Source organism: Solanum pennellii, chromosome 6 (assembly GCF_001406875.1).
Source record: "Solanum pennellii chromosome 6, SPENNV200".
Taxonomy (NCBI): domain Eukaryota; kingdom Viridiplantae; phylum Streptophyta; class Magnoliopsida; order Solanales; family Solanaceae; genus Solanum; species Solanum pennellii.
In genome coordinates, this window is record NC_028642.1 from 58,373,590 (window position 1) to 58,392,286 (window position 18,697).

The 18,697-nt window shown below is 34.7% G+C and overlaps 3 protein-coding genes across 6 annotated transcripts; 2 read left to right on the forward strand and 1 right to left on the reverse strand.

Annotated features, from left to right (window-relative positions):
* The first annotated feature begins 737 nt into the window (after window positions 1-737).
* On the forward strand, window positions 738-5,073 carry LOC107023828 (PGR5-like protein 1B, chloroplastic). Its single transcript, XM_015224640.2, has 7 exons — window positions 738-1,062; window positions 1,986-2,048; window positions 2,143-2,229; window positions 2,823-3,054; window positions 4,013-4,086; window positions 4,226-4,324; window positions 4,672-5,073. The coding sequence occupies exons 1-7, from the start codon at window positions 835-837 to the stop codon at window positions 4,747-4,749; spliced, it is 861 nt and encodes a 286-aa protein (XP_015080126.1). The 5' UTR covers window positions 738-834; the 3' UTR covers window positions 4,750-5,073.
* A 388-nt stretch (window positions 5,074-5,461) lies between these two features.
* On the reverse strand, window positions 5,462-9,959 carry LOC107021330 (uncharacterized protein RAB5IF homolog). Its single transcript, XM_015221969.2, has 4 exons — window positions 9,583-9,959; window positions 8,501-8,604; window positions 5,902-6,031; window positions 5,462-5,767 (listed from the first exon to the last, which is right to left on the reverse strand). Exons 1-4 carry the CDS (start codon window positions 9,691-9,693, stop codon window positions 5,729-5,731), a joined length of 384 nt encoding a protein of 127 aa, XP_015077455.1. The 5' UTR covers window positions 9,694-9,959; the 3' UTR covers window positions 5,462-5,728.
* Window positions 9,960-12,730: 2,771 nt separating this feature from the next.
* LOC107021807 (telomere repeat-binding protein 5) lies at window positions 12,731-18,697 on the forward strand. 4 transcript variants are annotated; one of them, XM_027917505.1, is made up of 10 exons: window positions 12,731-13,039; window positions 14,641-14,857; window positions 14,957-15,809; window positions 16,182-16,406; window positions 16,525-16,593; window positions 16,687-16,766; window positions 16,903-17,144; window positions 17,530-17,862; window positions 17,969-18,032; window positions 18,182-18,697. In XM_027917505.1, exons 2-10 carry the CDS (start codon window positions 14,777-14,779, stop codon window positions 18,350-18,352), a joined length of 2,118 nt encoding a protein of 705 aa, XP_027773306.1. In that variant the 5' UTR covers window positions 12,731-13,039; window positions 14,641-14,776; the 3' UTR covers window positions 18,353-18,697. The 4 variants fall into 4 exon arrangements, 3 of the variants coding, with proteins under 3 accessions (XP_027773306.1, XP_015078006.1, XP_027773307.1); XR_003578772.1 differs by lacking the exon at window positions 12,731-13,039 and adding an exon at window positions 13,054-13,373 and having other exon boundaries at window positions 17,530-17,889; XM_015222520.2 differs by lacking the exon at window positions 12,731-13,039 and adding an exon at window positions 13,056-13,373.

An 18,697-nucleotide genomic window follows, 5' to 3' on the forward strand; every position in this document is an offset into this window, starting at 1 on the left:
CCTTTTTGCCCTTAATATTTTTATACAATCTCCAAATTACCCTCATAACCCTAACATCTCTTTCTTCCATTTTTCCTTTTCACGTGTGGATGATAGACAATTACTATTACTAATGAATGAAAATAAAATAAATCTTAAATCTTTCAAGTGAATAATTCAAATTATATGTTATTAAGTAAAATAAGTTGCACATATAATTTAAATAAAAATTTATATTCCTCTTATAAATAATTTGTGATAACAAAGAAATATGTGAATGATAATAATTTGTGATGAGAAAGAAATATATGAATGATAGCAAAATATAATTATTTATGGCTGTAAACTATAAATCAATTAACTTTTATTATGTTAACAGCTTTTAAGGGTATTTCAGACATTTTGATTTAAAAAGTTGTTTATCAGCACTTATTTGCCAAACACATCAACAACTTTTTTTTTAACTTCAGCACTTTTATCCAAACGCATAACTGCTTATTTTAAAAATAAGTTTCAGCACTTTCTAAAGTACTTTTTTAAAGCTGCTTTTATTAAGTCCATCCAAACGGGCCCTTAGTGTCATCACTCCACAGCCTTCCTGTCCAGAAAAGAATATTGACCCACTTGCTACTAATGACAAAAATATCAGCGACTAATAACCAGATATTTACTATAGCAAATCAAATTACGACCACAGGAGGGCATTTTCGTCATTCTATTCCCCTTTATAAACACCAAAAACTCGTGGCCATAACGAACCAGACCCAAATTTACCCGTCGATTGTACATATCCTGACCACTCCTTTCTTCAAAATTTCTCTGCTGTATCAGCTAACCACCATTTCCTTCCGGTTCATGGCCGGCGCGTGGTCTCCCATCGCTCGCCGCGTGCTCGGTTCCACTGTAATTGAGCTGACCAGAAGCAACTCTCGCGCCGGAGCTTCGTTTCCGGTACGGATATCCGCTCGGAGCCATGGCGTATCCACTTGTGAAGAGCGAGAGGCACCTCTAGGACCTTCCTGTATTTTCGTCGGACCTATTGAAACAGCTAGCAAAGAAACCTTAGAAGCCCTCTACCGCCAGGTAATGCTCATATTTTTAGCTTGTTAGAAGCTTTGTGATTTGCAATGGTAGTGAAATTAAGGCTGGTTTGATTATTCAATGGATTCAGTAACATTGACTTCTATTCACGGCCTAAATTACCTTGTATAACTCTCGATATTGATTATCTTATGAGTTATGAGTACTTTATGTTTGAGCTTTTTGCTTAATCAAAGAAATGATCACTCATATGTGCCTTCATACATTCACACCCATATATGCCTTCATACATTCACACCCTAAATGCTCCCATGTTACAATTAGTGTGGCACACTTGAAATTTCGAGAGCCAACTAAGTTTTTCTTTGTCCGGAATTCCTTTATATGTTAATTGTTATGATTTACGGTACGTATTATCGAGTTTCAAATATATAAAAAAAATTATCAAGAAAACTTGCAGCTTCTATGTATGAATTCACGGCCAAAGTATAGAGGTTTGACTATTGAAATTTCAACTGCACCACATAAATGGGGACAAAGGGAGTATGAAAATTAAGGAACCTATCATGTGTTGAATCACTTGAGTTTAATGACTATCTAATTATTAGCATGTCTGGGTGATTAAAAGATTACTGATGCTTTTTGAGTACTTTATGTTTGTACTTTGTGCTTCTTGTTTATCTTTTTTGATAATTTGTTGAGGAACTAAAGTAGATGCGAATGGGATATTTGAGGTCCGTCCTGTGATTTTTAGTTCATGATGGATTATTTTTAGTCCTTGGACAAAAACCCGGCCTCATTAACTGTATGTATTTTAACAAGAATTTATTAGTAGGAAGTGTTTGTAAAAATCCCCTGTAAATTTTGAGCTACAAAGATTGGTGGTACCACAGAGAAACTTGATTTCTTTTCCCTTTTTCTCCTGTCCTTGTGCTCTCTGATTTTGTACTTCTGCTTTCTCATAGGCACGTGATGCTTATTACAGTGGAATGCCTTTAATAGTTGATGATATGTTTGACAAAGTAGAGGTAAGTTTTTCAATCTAGTTGATAGCTAGTGAAAACTTGAACTTATCTTTTATGTTCTGATCCTCATGCACATCATATTTGTTTTGTACTACAGTTAAGATTGCGATGGTATGGTTCAAAGCATGTAGTCAAGTATCCCCGCTGTAGTCTCCGGCGGCACTCAACTTATGCTGACGCAGAGGTGGTACTACTGTGATACGAATTGGTTACTGTAATACTACTGTGTTATACATAGGTTATAAGAATTTGTCATTGTGATATCCGTTTGAGTTTTTCTTTAACTTTGTTGGTTAGAAATATTTGTGTTTGGAATATTTCTTCCGTTCCTTTTAAAATACTGTAAATGTGAGTTCTTCAAACTCCAAGTGGAAGTATCTTATATTTACGTTAAAATTGTAGCTTGTTATAAATTCTCTACCTTAATTTTCTTTTCTATTGCCTCTAACTTGTTTGATATATACAAGTCTATAACTTATCATATACTTGATCCATCGACTTTGCTTGTGCTTTGTATGCCTTCACTAAATCCTATTTGATTGATATTTCCTTGGACTTAATCCTCCATAAATGAAGTCTCTGCACCTTCCATGGCCAAAGGATAAAGAAAACATTATGAATGTATACGTACAGTACTTACCCCGCAGTACTATTCACAAATCTGGTTCAGCTGTGTCATTCCTAGAAGAATAATTTTTGATCCTGGAGTAGTTTTTCTACTTGTAGACCAAGCTTCCGTCCTACACTTGAATATTGATTAATGTGGATGTAGGGCAGGAAGATCCTTCACAGGTGTTTGCATTAGCAAGTGTATGGTTGTTGATTCTTGGATTTGGGAGTTCATTCTTGATTGTGCCTTTAATCTGCACCATCGTTCAAGCTTATCAAGACACATTTGAATCAGGAATGCCCTATACTGATCAATCTTTTGAGTTGTTTACCATTCTCAATGGAATCCTTTTTATGGTGTTGGGATCTATCATAGGCTTTCCAATTGCTTCGGCCTCAGGTAATGAGTTTTCTTTCTTGAACCTTCATTCATTTCTCAAGTTTAATCATTATAATGTTTGACATAAACTCTCATACTGATATATAAATTACTTAGATGTGATTTTAGAAATATTATTCAACAATATTTAACTTTAATTTTTTTAATCATGTTTGTTACCCTTCCATTGACATCATTTTCTTCTTTGGTTTTCTTGGTGTTCATTAGTTAGGAGTTCTAGTGCAAGTAATATAAGTTGGTGAGCATTATAAGCATTTTTTAGTTCCTTAATAGGAAAAGGCTACTTATAAAGAGAAAATGGTTTTCTTTATCCATCTCAATTTACCTGCTGCTATCTACCTTTTTTGCTCAGGTTGATTGACATCAAAGAAAAATAGAAACGACATCTTATAATTTTGAATCTTTCAGTCTCTAAATGGTCTGCCTTTCTTTAGATGAAATACACTTGTGGTCTTTGCAAATGACTGTTTTCATCTAAAGGTGGAAAATAACTGTATGAGAGTACTTCCATCTATGTGTGCACAAAAGGATCTTAAGCATCTAAAAGAAATTATGACTTTAAAATCTTTGTTTGAACCAGCAATGCTAGAATTGGAAATGGGAAAGTTCAATCACATCTTGTCAAGAATTGGAGAGGAAAATTTAGTTTAAGAGTGATCCTTATTAGTTCCGCAACTTCGTTCCCCTTCTAATTTTGCATCAGGTTGGTACTGTTGCATAATTAGGTACTAGAGTGAGGTTTGCAATAATTTCATCAAGAAGGTTACTGTTAGGAATGGTGTTTGTTGAATTATATATTTTCTATTACTTTCCTCCATGTTGTACTGTTTTGGTGATGATCAAATGTGTAAATGTGATTGTTGAACTATGTCTAGAAGCAACGCTGTCCATAGTTTTTGAGAATTTATTTCTTCAATGCATCACAAGTACAGTTATAACTTGAGATAACTATTCACAGTTGGAGCACTTCAAGGACTTTGGAAAAATGACTTGGTAGCTCTGAAAGGGGCATGTCCAAACTGTGGTGAGGAGGTAACTACAAACTAGCTTCTCACATCTCCACAGATATTTCTAGAAGTTATTTGATATGATTCCATTGATGAAGGGTTAAATCGTATTTCCTTGTACTCAAATGGATGAATCTTATAGATCTTATCAATGTTACCTTCAGGTGTTTGCTTTCCTGAAAGCAGAGAAATCTAATCATTCCCCGCATAGAGCTGATTGTCATGTTTGTGGAAGCAGATTAGAATTTCAAACCAAGGTTGAGGTAATTTTGACCATGAATTCGGTTCTCATCTTACTTTACACTATATGCTTATTTGATTGGAAGAATTTTGTATATTTCCTTTTTTCTATCACTGTTACATTTTTATTTACTTGCTGGAAAGTGGAGATCACTGCTCCAGCTTATCTCATTACATGTAAATAATGGTGTAGTTATATATTCTGCTTCATGTGTCTGAAAATAATCAGTCTCTTTTATGATTATTATATTCTATTCAATTTCAAAACTTTTGCAACATCATATTTGTTATGCCATTGAATGTTGCACCACTCAGATTCTTGTCTCATTCAAGTATATAATTGCCCTGATACCATGTACTTTTACTGCAGCAATCCATTTCAAGACCTGGCAGACGTTGGGTATATGGTCGCGTTTACTTAATTAGACAAAGGCAAAGATGGGCGTGATAATGATGCTCGTTGAATTCCCCTCCGTTTATCCTGAAGATCACGAAGCATTATGTACACCTTCTTATCAGCCACAGACAGTTCGTCTCTTCTTATCAGCCACAGCACAGTTCGTCTTCATGTGTTATCTCCATACTAAATAGATTTGAAAATTATACTGCAATCGGTTGAATGGGTTCTTAAATATAACTCAACGGCATGTCTCCCATCATGAAACATTTACTAGTACTATAATAGAAGAATTCCGCCCAAATATTTAGACACTGTAGTCTATTTGCTCATGCTAATTGTTTTCATGAAATGAAAATATCTTATTTGTCTATATGTGAACTGGTCATTGGTGAACATAAAATTGATTTTTATGAAATGAACAATATCTGATTCGTATATCTGTGAACTAGTCTATCCAGTATTTGGCTGGCTCCTCTCGTTCTGAATCTCTGCTTCTATGCTCATTTACATCAAAATGAATATTTATATTTATCTCCAACTTTTGAATCAATGAAAAGCATATGTAGCCACTTCAAAATTGGCCAATTGAATTGAATATTATAAATGAGATGTAATAAGTGGGCAAGTTTTGCAAGTGTGGTGACTGAGTAACTGCTGAATTTGTTTCAAATAAGATATCAGAATAGGATAGATGGCCTAGAGTATTGCATAAAAAGCATAAAGATGTAAGCAATTCTACCTACCTAAGAAACAAGCATAGTTATTGGGTCAAAGCATGATCTGCACTAACGAGGAAAGAATGTTTGAACAAATACATTTTAAACTATGTTCGAAAAGGAAAGCTACCATGTTTCAGATTACACTGAAGATAATATTGCACAGTCGAAAATTGGCCTTTTTATCAGCCAGTGTTGTCTTTTTGGGAGTTCCATCCCAACAACAAAAATAACACCTGGAACCATCTACCAAAATATGAGTTCTGACTTGAAAAAGTGACTGGAAGTTCAGTCAAGTTGAGAAGCCCATATCAGAAGTGAGCCAAACTGTAGACTACGGTCCAAGAAAGCTGTGCAAACATAATAAAAGAAACAGGAGGATAAAAAAGATATTAGCAACAATATGAGAGACGAAGGTAAAGGATATAAGTTGTTTTTCACTTATATAGACAGTAAAAAGGAGATTGAAAAGAAGTTCAAGTACCAGAAAGAGTGTCATAGAAGCAAACAGCCCTTCCTGGAGGAGAGCTCCATGCCCACCAAATTCTTCTTCATCAACTTTTAGCACCAGCGCATAATAACAGTAGATAATACCAGTTGAAAGTGCAAGGAACCTAAATTTTTTAGCAATTACAATTGTAAGAATCGGTTTATCAGAACAGGATTTTAAAATACGGTCAAATATTTGAAAACTATGATGATCTTCAACTCAAGCAACCAGTATCCTTCCAATTAAAAGAATGAGAAGCAGATCTCTACTGGGTTTCCTGCCAGTATTTGGATTATAATATATATGTTCTTTGTCATGCATCAAATAGTGTAACTAGTAGAGACTAGTCATCTGAAAAATATGCTTCAAATAGTCCAGCATCCATGAACTTCCGAATTGGTTTAGCTCGGAATAAGTCTTATCAATGCTATAACTACCAAAAAGCAGAAAGAATATGAACTTGAAATTTTATTATGTTCAAGCATGATCTCAGATCTCCACCGTATGAAGCAAAATAACCGCATAGTTGCTCCTACGACAGCTCTTGAGTTTTAGGTTCTACCTTCGTCCTACATTTAAGTCTGGTCTTCCAACTTTTCTTTACCGTATCAAAATTTTGTATTCAGTCAATCACTCATCCACTGACAACACCAAAACAATAGTCCCATCAGTGAAATATATGGTTCAGGGTGAACTACAGATGTACTGACTTATCTTTTCATTGGAAAGAGACTATTCAAAATAATTAGGAATCTAAGCATATACATACTGCCATGCTTTTTTTACCTGAAAGGATCTAAACAATTATTAGTTGTAGTATCTGAAACATCTAACTGATCACTTAGAAAAGAAAGGGAGAGGAACAGAAACGACAGAGAGGTTTCACCTCACCCCTTGAAAAGAAATTCTAACTCCAAAAGAAGAAAAGAGTAATCTTACAGTCAGCATCCAAGTGGGTGGGTACAACGGTAAATGAAGGAGAGGAACATCATGGTAAAATTAAGATTCAAATCCCAACAGGGAGAGAACACATTAGCGGGAGGTGGCAGGTACCCAGTAAACAGTTCAAGTGCTTGCAAGCTTACTCTAACACCACCATCATAAGAATAAAAGGACCGGTCTTCCAGTCAACTAATGATTAAAGGCTCAAGCAAAAATTAGTTTACACCTTCACAGGTTCTCAACAAAGATATGTTCGGTTTTGATTCTTTTACCTGATATAATCATATCAAACTTTTACTAACATAACTACAATTTCAATAAAGAAAAAAATTAAATAAATTATTCACTAATTTCTTGCCCAAACCAAAATTAGAAACAGTTAGGATCCAAACCAAAAGGCCTTAAATTAAATGCCCTGAAAAAGTTATTGAAGTACTTTAATGAAACCATTTAAACTGAAACTAGAATCTTTTAGCAAGTACTTAAAAAATTAGTGAATTCAAAGACCCATACTCAAACATAGATAAGACTTAAGATGGAGACATGCATGATGAAAGAAGTTCATGCCAACTATGCATGTTCATGTACTTTCTTATCCTTGCTTCTTGAGTATCCTCCCATCATGTACTTTCTTATCCTTGCTTCTTGAGTATCCTCCCATCATGTTCTTTCTTATCCTTGCTTCTTGAGTATCCTCCCATCATGGACTTTCTTATCCTTGCTTCTTGAGTATCCTCCCATCATTGTTGCATAGCATACATTACTTCAAGTCCATTTTTGGATGATTTTTTATTTATTTATTTTTTGACATTCTTTGGTATGAGTTCTTAGAAAGCTTCCTCCTCCTCAGTATATGAAATTAGGATGGAAGGGCTCTCTTTCATTAAGATTGAGTGGCAGTGTATACTAGTCGGTCACTAGTTTCCCCCAAAAAGTGTATACTAGTATCCTCTCTGCCTCTCTGTCACGTATTCTTGAATTTCACCCTTTCTTCTTAAAGCTTTATACAGAGAAAAAATCAATTCTTCATCTAATTTTCCTGCCTGTTTTGGTATATTTTTTCTTAATGACAATGCATGGCTCACTGCCTCTACGCATCCTTCAATGGACAGCCCTGCCCTTGCAAAATCATACACCTCCTAAGTGAATGAATCTTTACAGCAATCAGAACTTCAATATTGACGGAAAATTTTGGAGCACTTTCCAAGTAGCAGAGTATATTATTTCAACTTCCATACTATGACATTTTGTCCCAGTCGTTTTAAGCAAAGCAGAATAGTAAGTGCAAACACAAGAGTAACCATATAAACTTACCATAATTAAAAAGCTGCCTAATAAGTGTCACTTCTTACAAGAGGTAATGAACTGAAATAAACTCAACCGATAATAAACAATGGACAAGAGCTACTGAATTCAAATAAACTCAACAGCTGACAAAAGCTAATGAACTCAAACTAACTCCACATACAAGGAACAATTGACAAGAGCTAATGAAGTGAAATGAAAATCATCTACATGATAAACAACACAGAGATATGAAGTGCACTACATGAACGAAAAAGAGTATATTTGACATACAGCAAAGTCAATAACAGATTCCATGGCTTCAAAAAAAAAAAAAGAAGACGGCGAGGTATAGAAGAAAACTTACAGCATAAACCAGACCCCACCAACCAAAGGAATGGCACCCCATATTAATCCACAAACAACAGCCATCAATTGTCTAGTCCAATGCAATACATCACCCAATTGATCCTGCAAGTACAAGATAAAACAATTACTAGTTTGTCTAATGTATAGTACAGCCAAAGACCGATATTGAACCTGAATGATCCATCAAGCTGTGGCATAAAGGAGAAGCTAAAAGTCTTAGAAATCTTTCCTTTCAGATTAATGTCATAACAAAGAAAAGAGTTAAAAACCTTTACTGGTTGAAAATCTCTAAGCTTTTCAGATAACAACAGCAATGCTTATCATCTTTGGAACATGTTCCCGTGTATTTTTATAACTAATCTGGGTGATGACAGAAAGCTCGAGAGAAGTTCACATGTGTTAAGAGTTTCTTGGAAAACTGATAAGACCATCCGAAAGGTCTGGAATATAATTCATGATGCAACGTTTTGGTGTACTTGGACTAAGAGGAACAAAAGATGGTTTGATCGTTCCTCAACTCCCACATTCATGCTCTTATAGACAAATTCTTAGTTTACCTTTCTTTGCAGGACAAAGTTCTCCGCATCATCTAATACTGAATAGTTTTAGGATTCCATTAGTACTAAGGAACAAATGTATAGGGGCCTGCAATTCTTTTTTGTATTTTCGCCTACTAGTAATCACGCCCCTGTAATTATGCATCTACTTGATACTTTCTTAATAAAGCAACTTACTTCAATAAAAACAGCAGCAATGGTTGAACAGTAAATACAGTTATAACTACTTGTAACTGTAATCTATGCAGTTTTGTGAAGAGCTACCATAAAACTTAAACAAATCACAACCAAAAAAAAAACGAATTTTGCAAGTCTTATTCACTCCACCAACCATTCTAATGAAATCAAAACCTTTTCTATTAGTAGGGTTGTTAGATTCACAATTTATATCTCAGATATGCAATAAATTCTATTATTAGGATGAGGAAATCTAGCAGAAACAAAGATTAAAAATCCGGAATCAGCACATCAATATAAGATTAAACAATGTTAAGTTGAAGAAAGAAACAAGTAAAAATCAAACCTTATCCCAAGAAGCTTCGGGATCGAAAAGCTGTCTGAACTTTGATAAGTGACCATTCTGATGTTGGTCTTCCTGTTGAACATCGGAATTTGATTTCTTCCTCTGTCTCATAATGAACAAAATAGTAAACAAATGTTAAATCACAAGTTGAGTAAATTTTTTTAGGGTTTTGATGAAATCCGACGACGGTAAGAATTAATATGAAATTAGGAAAATAATGATTGTAGATCTAGATTTTATATAAATGTATATGATTAGATAGATGGAGAATACAACAATGTTTGGTTCTTCTACTTTGGCTAATAATTTTATTTCTTTTTGCAGGGGTTGAATTTTTTTTTCTTCTTTTTTTGGAGGCTGATGGGGCACGTGTTATCGATCTTTTTGGAGTTTTGGTTTATATGGACTTTATTTAAAGTGCTTTTCCAAATAGAATGTGGTTTGATCCAATGGTGTATTGGTAAATTAAAGTGTAAATCTAAAAATTTATTTATTTATCATGATTAAGTAATTTAATAAAATAGATATTAACTAAACAATATTAGGTGCTTTATCATGTTTTGCATTAAGCAAATGATTAATGTGAGCTTTTTGCTTAGTTTTTTAATATGTTTTTCATATATGTTATTTGATAGAGATAAAGTGATTATCATTCTAAAGAAATTTTATCAGTTAACACGATCATTTTCCGTTTAGGAACGATTCTATGTCATTGTTTCGTTTATTATTATTACTGCTTATGAGTTGAGTATCTATGCTGTCTCTCATGGTAGAACTTGTCTTCACTTGGAATGTATATATGACCCACATGGTATATTTTTCATGTATCACGTTCTAAAGCATAGTGATACTTTATTATACTTTGTGATAGTTGTTTGATTACTTTTGTGGTAAGGCGTTAAAATGGAGTATGATTTTATGAAAACTATAAAGGGATGGTTAAAGGAAAATGAAAGCTAAGAAAATTACTTATTCCCTTTCACGTTAGTCGATGACTTTATAAAAAATAATTATCTCATATTAGTGGTCTCTTACTAAATTAAGAAACCATGAATGAAAATATTCCTATATTATCATTAATTGCTATTATTTTTTCTTGAAAGTATTTACCCTTTGTTTGTAAAATTTTCAAAAAGTTTTTTAAGAAGTGAGTTAGTGAAATTATCTTTTTAATTATGATTTATTAATATGTATGTATGTAAAAAGGATAATGATCAACTAATATAGAACAGAGGGAGTATATATCAGCCTCCAAAGAAGAGGGATCTAATTGTCACTATATATAACTAGGTGGATCAAATGGGTTGATTGAATTGAATTGAAGATATTAAAATGGGTTAAAATAGAAAATTAATTGGATCATGACCTGCTTAATTTCAAATATACTTCCGGATACATCAGCAGACTTTTTCGATACATAGAGGAAGGATGTATCCGAGAGGAGAGGGATGTATCAAAGAGGGCAGAGAGGATGTATCTGAGAGGAGAGAGATGTATCAAAGAGGGGAGAAAGGATCTATCTGAGAGGATAGAGATGTATCAAAGAGGGGATACAAACATCTAGATACATAAGGAATGAATGTATCATAGGGGGACCGGACAAGACATTCCGATACATAGTGGATAAATGTATCCGAGAGGGGGGATAGAGATGTATGAGTGAGAGGAAAGTGATTTATCGAGGGAGGATTTTAATTTTTTTTTTAAATGATGGAAAATTTTAAAGATTATGATAAAATAAAATGTGTATTATTCATTCTATCTAAATACTTAACTATTCACTTTAAGTTTTGAACACAAGCGGAGTCATGATTTTTTAATTAATGAGTTTAGGATTAAAATTTATTTTACTTAATGAGCTTACATAGATTATTTAATACATATAAAATGAATTTTCACATAAAAATAACTAAAAATAGATTAACAAGAAACGATTAATGAAAAAGAATCCATAACAAACCTTACAAAATTTTACTGGACTTTATAGGACAGTGTTGAGAACAAAACAAGGTTTATCCACTATTTTGTCGAAATTAAGGGCATTTTTTAATTTTATTTTAGTGGATAATCTGTCTCTAAAAACACACACCTCACCTTCAAATTTTACCCACAAGAGGTTTTTTGTTATCCCTTAATTTCTATTTACCCTTCTTTCACTAAAAAACCTCCCAACAAATCGAACTCAACTGTAAAAAACCAGTAAAAACCCCAATTAAAAACTACTTTAATCCTTAATCATCAATAATTATTTTTATCCTTTTTTTACCTCCTGCGATTTTTTTAAAATATTTTTTTTGGATAAGGAAGTATCGGTAATCCGTTTTTCTCTACCATAAATCGACAAGTGTCAACTAATATTTTAATTATTTTTTTAAAATTTTTACAGTTTCATCGTTAAAATTTCTTAATAGAAAATAAAGTCTACTAAATGAAAGGTTTAGAAAACTCTCAGAAAAGGAAAATGAAAATACTTATTTGCGCTCACTGCATGCAACACACAATGTCATTAATTAGTGTATGGCATGCTTACCTAAATACCATCATCTAACACATTTTTCATTATCATTAATATATATCATTATCTCGATTTACTATTTCATCACAATAAATTATCATAAATTATTTTAGAAAAGACAGTCATAAATAAGAAAAAATACACATCTCTAACTTAACAAGAACAAAAATATATACTCAACAAAATCTCATTAATGGTTGGATATAGAGAATATCACCTAATTTGAAGTGAATTATTAATTTCATTCTTAAGCTAATGACAATTTAAAAAATATCTCTCTACATGACTGGACTTAATATACCTTTATCTTATCACATTAGTGGAATACATCTCTTATAACATTTCGCCAAGTTTAGAGTGTTTTCAACACTTTTTTTGACTTTTTATTATGAGTCTCATAATCTTACAAGAGTTTGAGACGACTTACTATGCCATGTGACATAAGCTAATCAAGTTAAGAATACTAATTATTAAATTAAAACATGTTTAATTAGTGAAGTCATCTAGAAGTAATTTTCTACAATAAAATGACAAAAAATTCAAAGAAAAGCTTATTGATTCAGTATAGAGTTTGTTGGACTACTGGTTTATCAGAACCTTTGTGCTCCTATTTTTATTTATTGTTTTTTGATTTATGATAAATTAAACAAAAAAAGAAGAGGTTCTCTGGCTTGGCTTCGGTGACTCAACGTTTTTCTCGATTACCAGTTGATGGGTTTGTTGTGCCACGTGGCATGATCTACGTCCAACCTGACAGATTTTATATGGGCCCACCATTTGTCGAGTAACCGGGTCTTCAGGTGGTTTCTGCCTGTGACAGAAACCTGGTAATGCCCAGTGCATTTACCGTTACAGCCAGTAATTGTATAAGAAGTGGGGGTTTAAGACAAAACATGGCTGCTTTTCTCAGGGTTTTTCTCCATCATCACATTAAATTATGGGGTACATCTTTTTTACATTTCTCATCTTCTATTTTTTTTTCTATTATCATGGGTGATTTTGGTGTCTATAGGTATAAATTTTGTGTTTTTTAAGGTTGGGTTGTTTGTTTCTTGTTGTTAATTTGTTCCCAAATTCATAAAGTTGCAATCTTTGCTTTAAGAAACTGGTTTTCTTGAAGAGAAAATTCTCAAGATGGTTAGAAGAAGAATGTTTTTCTGTGACTAAAACAGAGTAATTTGGAATTCTCAACTGTCAACCTTTTCTCTGGAAAATCTTGTTCTGTACATTTCTTGGATCCAAGTGGGGGTTTCTATATTTGAAAATTTAATGCAGGGTATGTTGGATTAGATCTATTATCTTTCTGTTGTTTTAATTTTGTTGATCCAAAGCTTTGTTTGTGTGGGGTGAGGGTTGGGGGTGGAGTAGGCAGGGGTAGGGTCATGGCTGAATGGGTTAATCACAAGATTAGTTTATTTTCGCATATATATAGTAGATGATGAACCCTTGGTGAAAATCCTGCATCCGGCTTATTGCCACTAGAAGTAGGTATGGGGTATTGATCATTCATGAGTTTTTTAGTTTTAGGTGTTATTATTTTATGGATACTATCTGACAGGGTTTTTGGGCGGGGGGTTTTCAGTTTCCTCTTTTTAAATTTGTACAATTTCCTTAAAAATGCTTTCTTTATCCGTTTAAACAAACGATGAATGGAGGAGGGTTCTATGAATGTTCTTTCTTGGTGTTGAGAGTTTCTAGCATATCCTTATCTTTTTTGCATTGCATATGGATATTGTGCTTATGATCGTTCCCATATCGGTTTGAGATGGATCACGTGGATATGGTACGAGTAGATGCATAAGACCAGACTTTGTGACTTATGTTGGTGGGGTGATTCATATATAGCCTTTTTCCAACTGATCATGAAAAATGTTGTGTTGGAATGTCTTTATGCTTCTTGTCATTCTTATTGTGTGTTGATCTGGTAGTGGCTGTTTTCATCTTTTCCCAAATTTTGATGTATTGAAATAAGTAACCTCAGTACATTTTTCACACTTACATTTGTTTTTTTTGATCTATTTACCGGAGAGGAGGACCTTGCAAAGTCATAGAGATCTTGCTAATCCAAGTAATCCCCTTCAATGTTGGAATAGGACTATCACATCAGTCAATTTTGTAGTGATCAAGCAGCCAATCATGGTTGAAATATGTACTTTGAGCTGTGTATTTAAGATGTGAAGCTTTCATCAAATCTAGCAGAACTTAGGGTATAACAACAGCTAGATATAATTTAAGCATATCAGATCGTAATATATTATCCCTAATATCCTGGTTGATAACCATATCGATAAATGAAGATAATGAAACTGAGTGTTTGAGTTTGGCATAAAATTCTGCAATACAGAGGTGTAGTTTTATTGGATTTGTTTCTACTGGCATCTGGTGCTTTATCGAATATTGGTGATTCTGTTATTTTCCCCTTTTTCCCTTGGAATCTGAATTAAGAGAATTTCAACTCTAGGATCCTTTTGTTCCGATTTAGTTTTGATTTCACACATTTTTCTTGTGATTAAATGTCTTGAATTATAATGCTTCTTTTGCAGGTCTTCTATTTCTTAGATTATTTGGTGCAGTTCACCACAAAAGTTGTGTAACATGATGCTTTTACACTGTAAATTTGGGCAAAAAATCTCTGTTGTTCTGTGTTCTTCGAATCTTTCTTGGTATGGTTGATGAGATATGGTGTTGCAGAAGAGGTTAGATTATGGATTTAATGGCTATCAGGTGCCTCATATACCTCGAGCTACCAGATCGGTTAGGGTAATCTTGCTTTTTTTCAGATGCAATATTTGTCTTATTAGTATATTACTCTAATATAGAGACACTTATCCTGATCTTATTTCTCTGTCAATTTCTTAGAGAAGGGGTATTATTAAGAGAAAAGCTGATGGCAATGGAACTTGTCCCTTTGACTTGTTAGCTACTGTAGCTGGCAAGTTACTGGGGGAAGGAGAGAGTTCGCCTGATTCTACGGGTTCTGTTAAAGGGAAGGAGAAAGGTGCAATTGTGAAAGATGAAAAGGTAAAGGAGGCTGAGGATAAATCTCTAAAAGAAAAATCTTATACTGAAGGCTGTTATGAACGGGGCTTCTTTATTTCTGAGCTTGTCTCACAAGCTCCAGTCGTAAATCGTTCTTTAAGCGAACTGCCACATGTTCAAAATGATACGATCTCTAGACCTGCATCTGCCAGTATGAGTTCCGATTGCTCTGAGAAGTTACTCTTTGCTAAACAGTTTGTAAATGGTGAAAGCAGCGAGGAACATGAAAACTTTTGTTCGAAGACAGAACGGGAGGCGTCCGGCTGTGGAGTCTTTTCCAGTTGTACATTAGACACTGAAAACGATAAACAGATGAAAATTGAGCTGTCAAATAAAGCTAAAGTTTTGACTGATAAGGGGACTGCAATTTCCAGTTCAAAGTTCCCTGATGTTTGGGACAAGAAACCTTCAACACTTGTTACTTCAGATGAAAATGTAAAATTATCTCTGTCTACATATCCTGCTCCTTCTAGGTCCTTTCCGGTGATTCGGAATGATGTAAAATTAGCTTATAAAGATGATGACGAAAACTCTGGGTGCACTCAACCTAGCACCCCAAATAAGGCCTCCGGGGCAGCACCACGTGTACGGGATCGGCCAATTAAGAAGTTACTAGCTTCCAAATATTGGGTAGAAAATCTTAAATCTGATGACGAGGGCCATGCCAATTCTGGTTAGTATTTATTCCCCCCGTTTCAATTTGTTTGTCTTAATAACTTACACCAATCTTGTCTTAACAACTTACTCTATTGGTGTAATGTTCATTCATAGTGACCAGGCGGACCGTCTGGAAGATGTCTCTTTCTTTTTTGATAAATTTTTAAGTCCAACTTTTCACATGACATGTTTAAGCACAAGATTAAAGGAATTCTTGGTACATTCTATATCTTCAATTTAGGACCACAAGATTCAATAATCTTCTTTACTTTCATAAACTCCGTTCCAAGTCAAAACCAACCAAACAAATTGAAACGTAAGGAGTATTATTTATGCAACCCTTCGTGTTCAATTGCTTAGGAGTTTGACATGAAGAGGACTTTTCCAGGTGGGAAAACAATGCATGTTTACTACAACAGAAACATTGGCTACAAGCGGGACGGCTACAAGCAACAAAGGTCTCAGAGGGATTTTCCTTTCAAGAAAAGAAAGCTCTTTAAATGTGGCTCGTTCTCCAATTCTGATGGAGAGATGAGTACGGATGGAATAAGTAGTTCTCCAAAAAATGACTTGCATGGAAATGCTTCCGGTAGTAGTAAAGCATCTTCAGGAGGTTTGTTCTCTTCAGAATTCACGCCTTCATGCAACAACATGCACATGACTATGCATAAAGGTGTATGCATTTGATTCCTATTGATACTTAATTTCCCTCTGCATATCTACTCTGACAGGCTGCGCAGCGGTTGGAACGTCAGTTTTCAGTGGAGGTCGTCCATTCCTCAGGCCTGGTGATTCCCATGGTGAGAGGGTCTTCTTTCGTAGTCACCACATGAACTCTTCTGTACACCTTGCTCTTTCATGGTTCTAACATGGATGTTTTTCCTTTCGTGCAGTTAAGTTTAGAATTAAGTCCTTCAAGGTTCCTGAGCTTTTTGTTGATATTCCGGAAAATGCAACTATTGGTTCTTTAAAGGCATGTGAAAGCATTACCTTCAAATACTAATCCACATTCTTAATTAGGATTATATCATCGGTATTCCTTCATTTTTTTTTCGTTTTTTTTAATTTCAATGTGGAAAAGCACTATTCATGCTTCTAATATTTTGCAGAGGACTGTAATGGAAGCAGTGACTGCTATACTTGGTGGTGGATTACGAATCGGTGTGGTTTTTCAGGGTAAGAAGGTTAGAGATGACAACAAAACCTTGTTACAGACTGGAATATCTCACGATTACAAGCTTGACGCTTTGGGCTTCTCACTCGAGCCCAATCCCGTTCAAACTTCCCAACCTCTTGGTCAAGACTGTCGTTCTTGTGTACTTCCTTATGAAACACCTCAACCTCTAACAAGGTATTCCACTTGTCGATCTCTGGTGGATATTAGGACCACAGCCATTTCTATTATTGAGCTGCTGCTGCTGCTTCAGTTTAGCAACCAGTTATATGGTTAGATAGATATATACGTGTGATTATTGTGAAATTAAAAGTCAATAACTTCTTTCAACTCTTCACGGATTGTTTCTACTCTTTCTAGTATCTTGCCCACTCCGAACTGCCCCCTTTCGTGGTCTTTAAACTCTTAAGCTTAGTTGAAGCGTGTGACCATCTCATCTAAAATCTTAAGTTTTAAGAGCGAGCACTCTTTTCATTATTTCATTGTTATTCTCAACAACCGTTTTTTTGGAACTACGCTCCCTTTATAAACGTTCTAGAATTGAAAGTCCATGATTTTGCAGTATATATGTCAGCAGGTGCCCATCTCCTTCTACTGTGATTCATACTGGCATTCATCAAGGGAGATCTGATGATCATACAGGAACAAGTTTGAGTACCTTTCTTGAAAGTGACCATGAATCAGCTCCATCTCCTCATTATGCGGCTCTAGAGAAAATTTCTGCAAATTCAAGAGCATTGGTTCCACTAACTGCAGTAAATGCAGAAGCCTTGTCTGCAGTCCCATTGCGGAAGCCCAAGCGATCCGAGGCCACCCAACGTCGAATCCGTAGACCTTTTTCTGTCTCTGAAGTGGAAGCACTTGTTCAAGCTGTTGAGAAGCTTGGAACAGGAAGGTATGTTTAGTAAAACCATATTTCAAGGTACGGCTATCCATACACCTTCCGCTTACCTCTTGAGTTCTCTTTCACTTTTTTCAGTTATTGTCTTATCGTTTTGCAGATGGCGTGACGTGAAACTTCGATCTTTTGATAATGCCAAACATAGAACCTATGTTGATTTGAAGGTATAACATGTCAATCAATTGACTTTTAAAGTGGCATACTTGCATGATGTACTTCATTTCATTACATCTACATTACTTAACAAAACCTTCCGCGAATGAGCTGAACAAATAATAATCCCATGATATGTAATTTGATGGTTACCATTCAGGACAAATGGAAAACTCTGGTGCACACAGCAAGAATATCCCCTCAGCAAAGGAGGGGCGAGCCGGTGCCACAAGAGCTCTTGGACAGGGTCCTCACGGCTCACGCTTACTGGTCCCAACAGCAAGCCAAGCAACAGATGAAACAGCCATCGGAGACTTACCTTCTTCTCTAGGAACGTCGTGGAAGTGGCTGGGGAGTAAATAAGAGTTTAGATTATTTGTTAGTGTAAAAGGTGTTATGTTAATAAAAGTTATACCGGGGAAAGTGATCAAGTTCCTTCCCAAGAGGAGTTGAAGCTGCTCTTGTAAATGTTTTGATAGAATAAAGTGTTTTTGCTAACAGAACTTTTTTTTTTTTGTACTAAATGCTTCTTTTCTTGGAAAGAAGTTCTTTCTGAGGTAAGGGTGTTGTATTTTGTAGTTTATTTGTCCCTTCAATAGAAAAGGGAAATGTAGTTGATTGTAAAACTTTAGTTCAATATCATACTAATATAATTCTCATGTTTTTTGGACATGAA

What these genes read in the sequence shown, in the direction of transcription:
- LOC107023828 (XM_015224640.2), top strand. Translation starts at nt 835, where the DNA reads ATGGCCGGCGCGTGGTCTCCCATCGCTCGCCGCGTGCTCGGTTCCACT. An exon ending in TCCAATTGCTTCGGCCTCAG is followed by an intron (nt 3,055 to 4,012) that starts GTAATGAGTTTT and finishes AACTATTCACAG; the next exon opens with TTGGAGCACTTCAAGGACTT. An exon ending in GTCCAAACTGTGGTGAGGAG is followed by an intron (nt 4,087 to 4,225) that starts GTAACTACAAAC and finishes TGTTACCTTCAG; the next exon opens with GTGTTTGCTTTCCTGAAAGC.
- LOC107021330 (XM_015221969.2), bottom strand. Translation starts at nt 9,693, where the DNA reads ATGAGACAGAGGAAGAAATCAAATTCCGATGTTCAACAGGAAGACCAA. An exon ending in CCGAAGCTTCTTGGGATAAG is followed by an intron (nt 8,605 to 9,582) that starts GTTTGATTTTTA and finishes TTGTACTTGCAG; the next exon opens with GATCAATTGGGTGATGTATT. An exon ending in CTTCTATGACACTCTTTCTG is followed by an intron (nt 5,768 to 5,901) that starts GTACTTGAACTT and finishes ATGTTTGCACAG; the next exon opens with CTTTCTTGGACCGTAGTCTA.
- LOC107021807 (XM_027917505.1), top strand. Translation starts at nt 14,777, where the DNA reads ATGGTGTTGCAGAAGAGGTTAGATTATGGATTTAATGGCTATCAGGTG. An exon ending in CGAGGGCCATGCCAATTCTG is followed by an intron (nt 15,810 to 16,181) that starts GTTAGTATTTAT and finishes GGACTTTTCCAG; the next exon opens with GTGGGAAAACAATGCATGTT. An exon ending in CAACTATTGGTTCTTTAAAG is followed by an intron (nt 16,767 to 16,902) that starts GCATGTGAAAGC and finishes AATATTTTGCAG; the next exon opens with AGGACTGTAATGGAAGCAGT.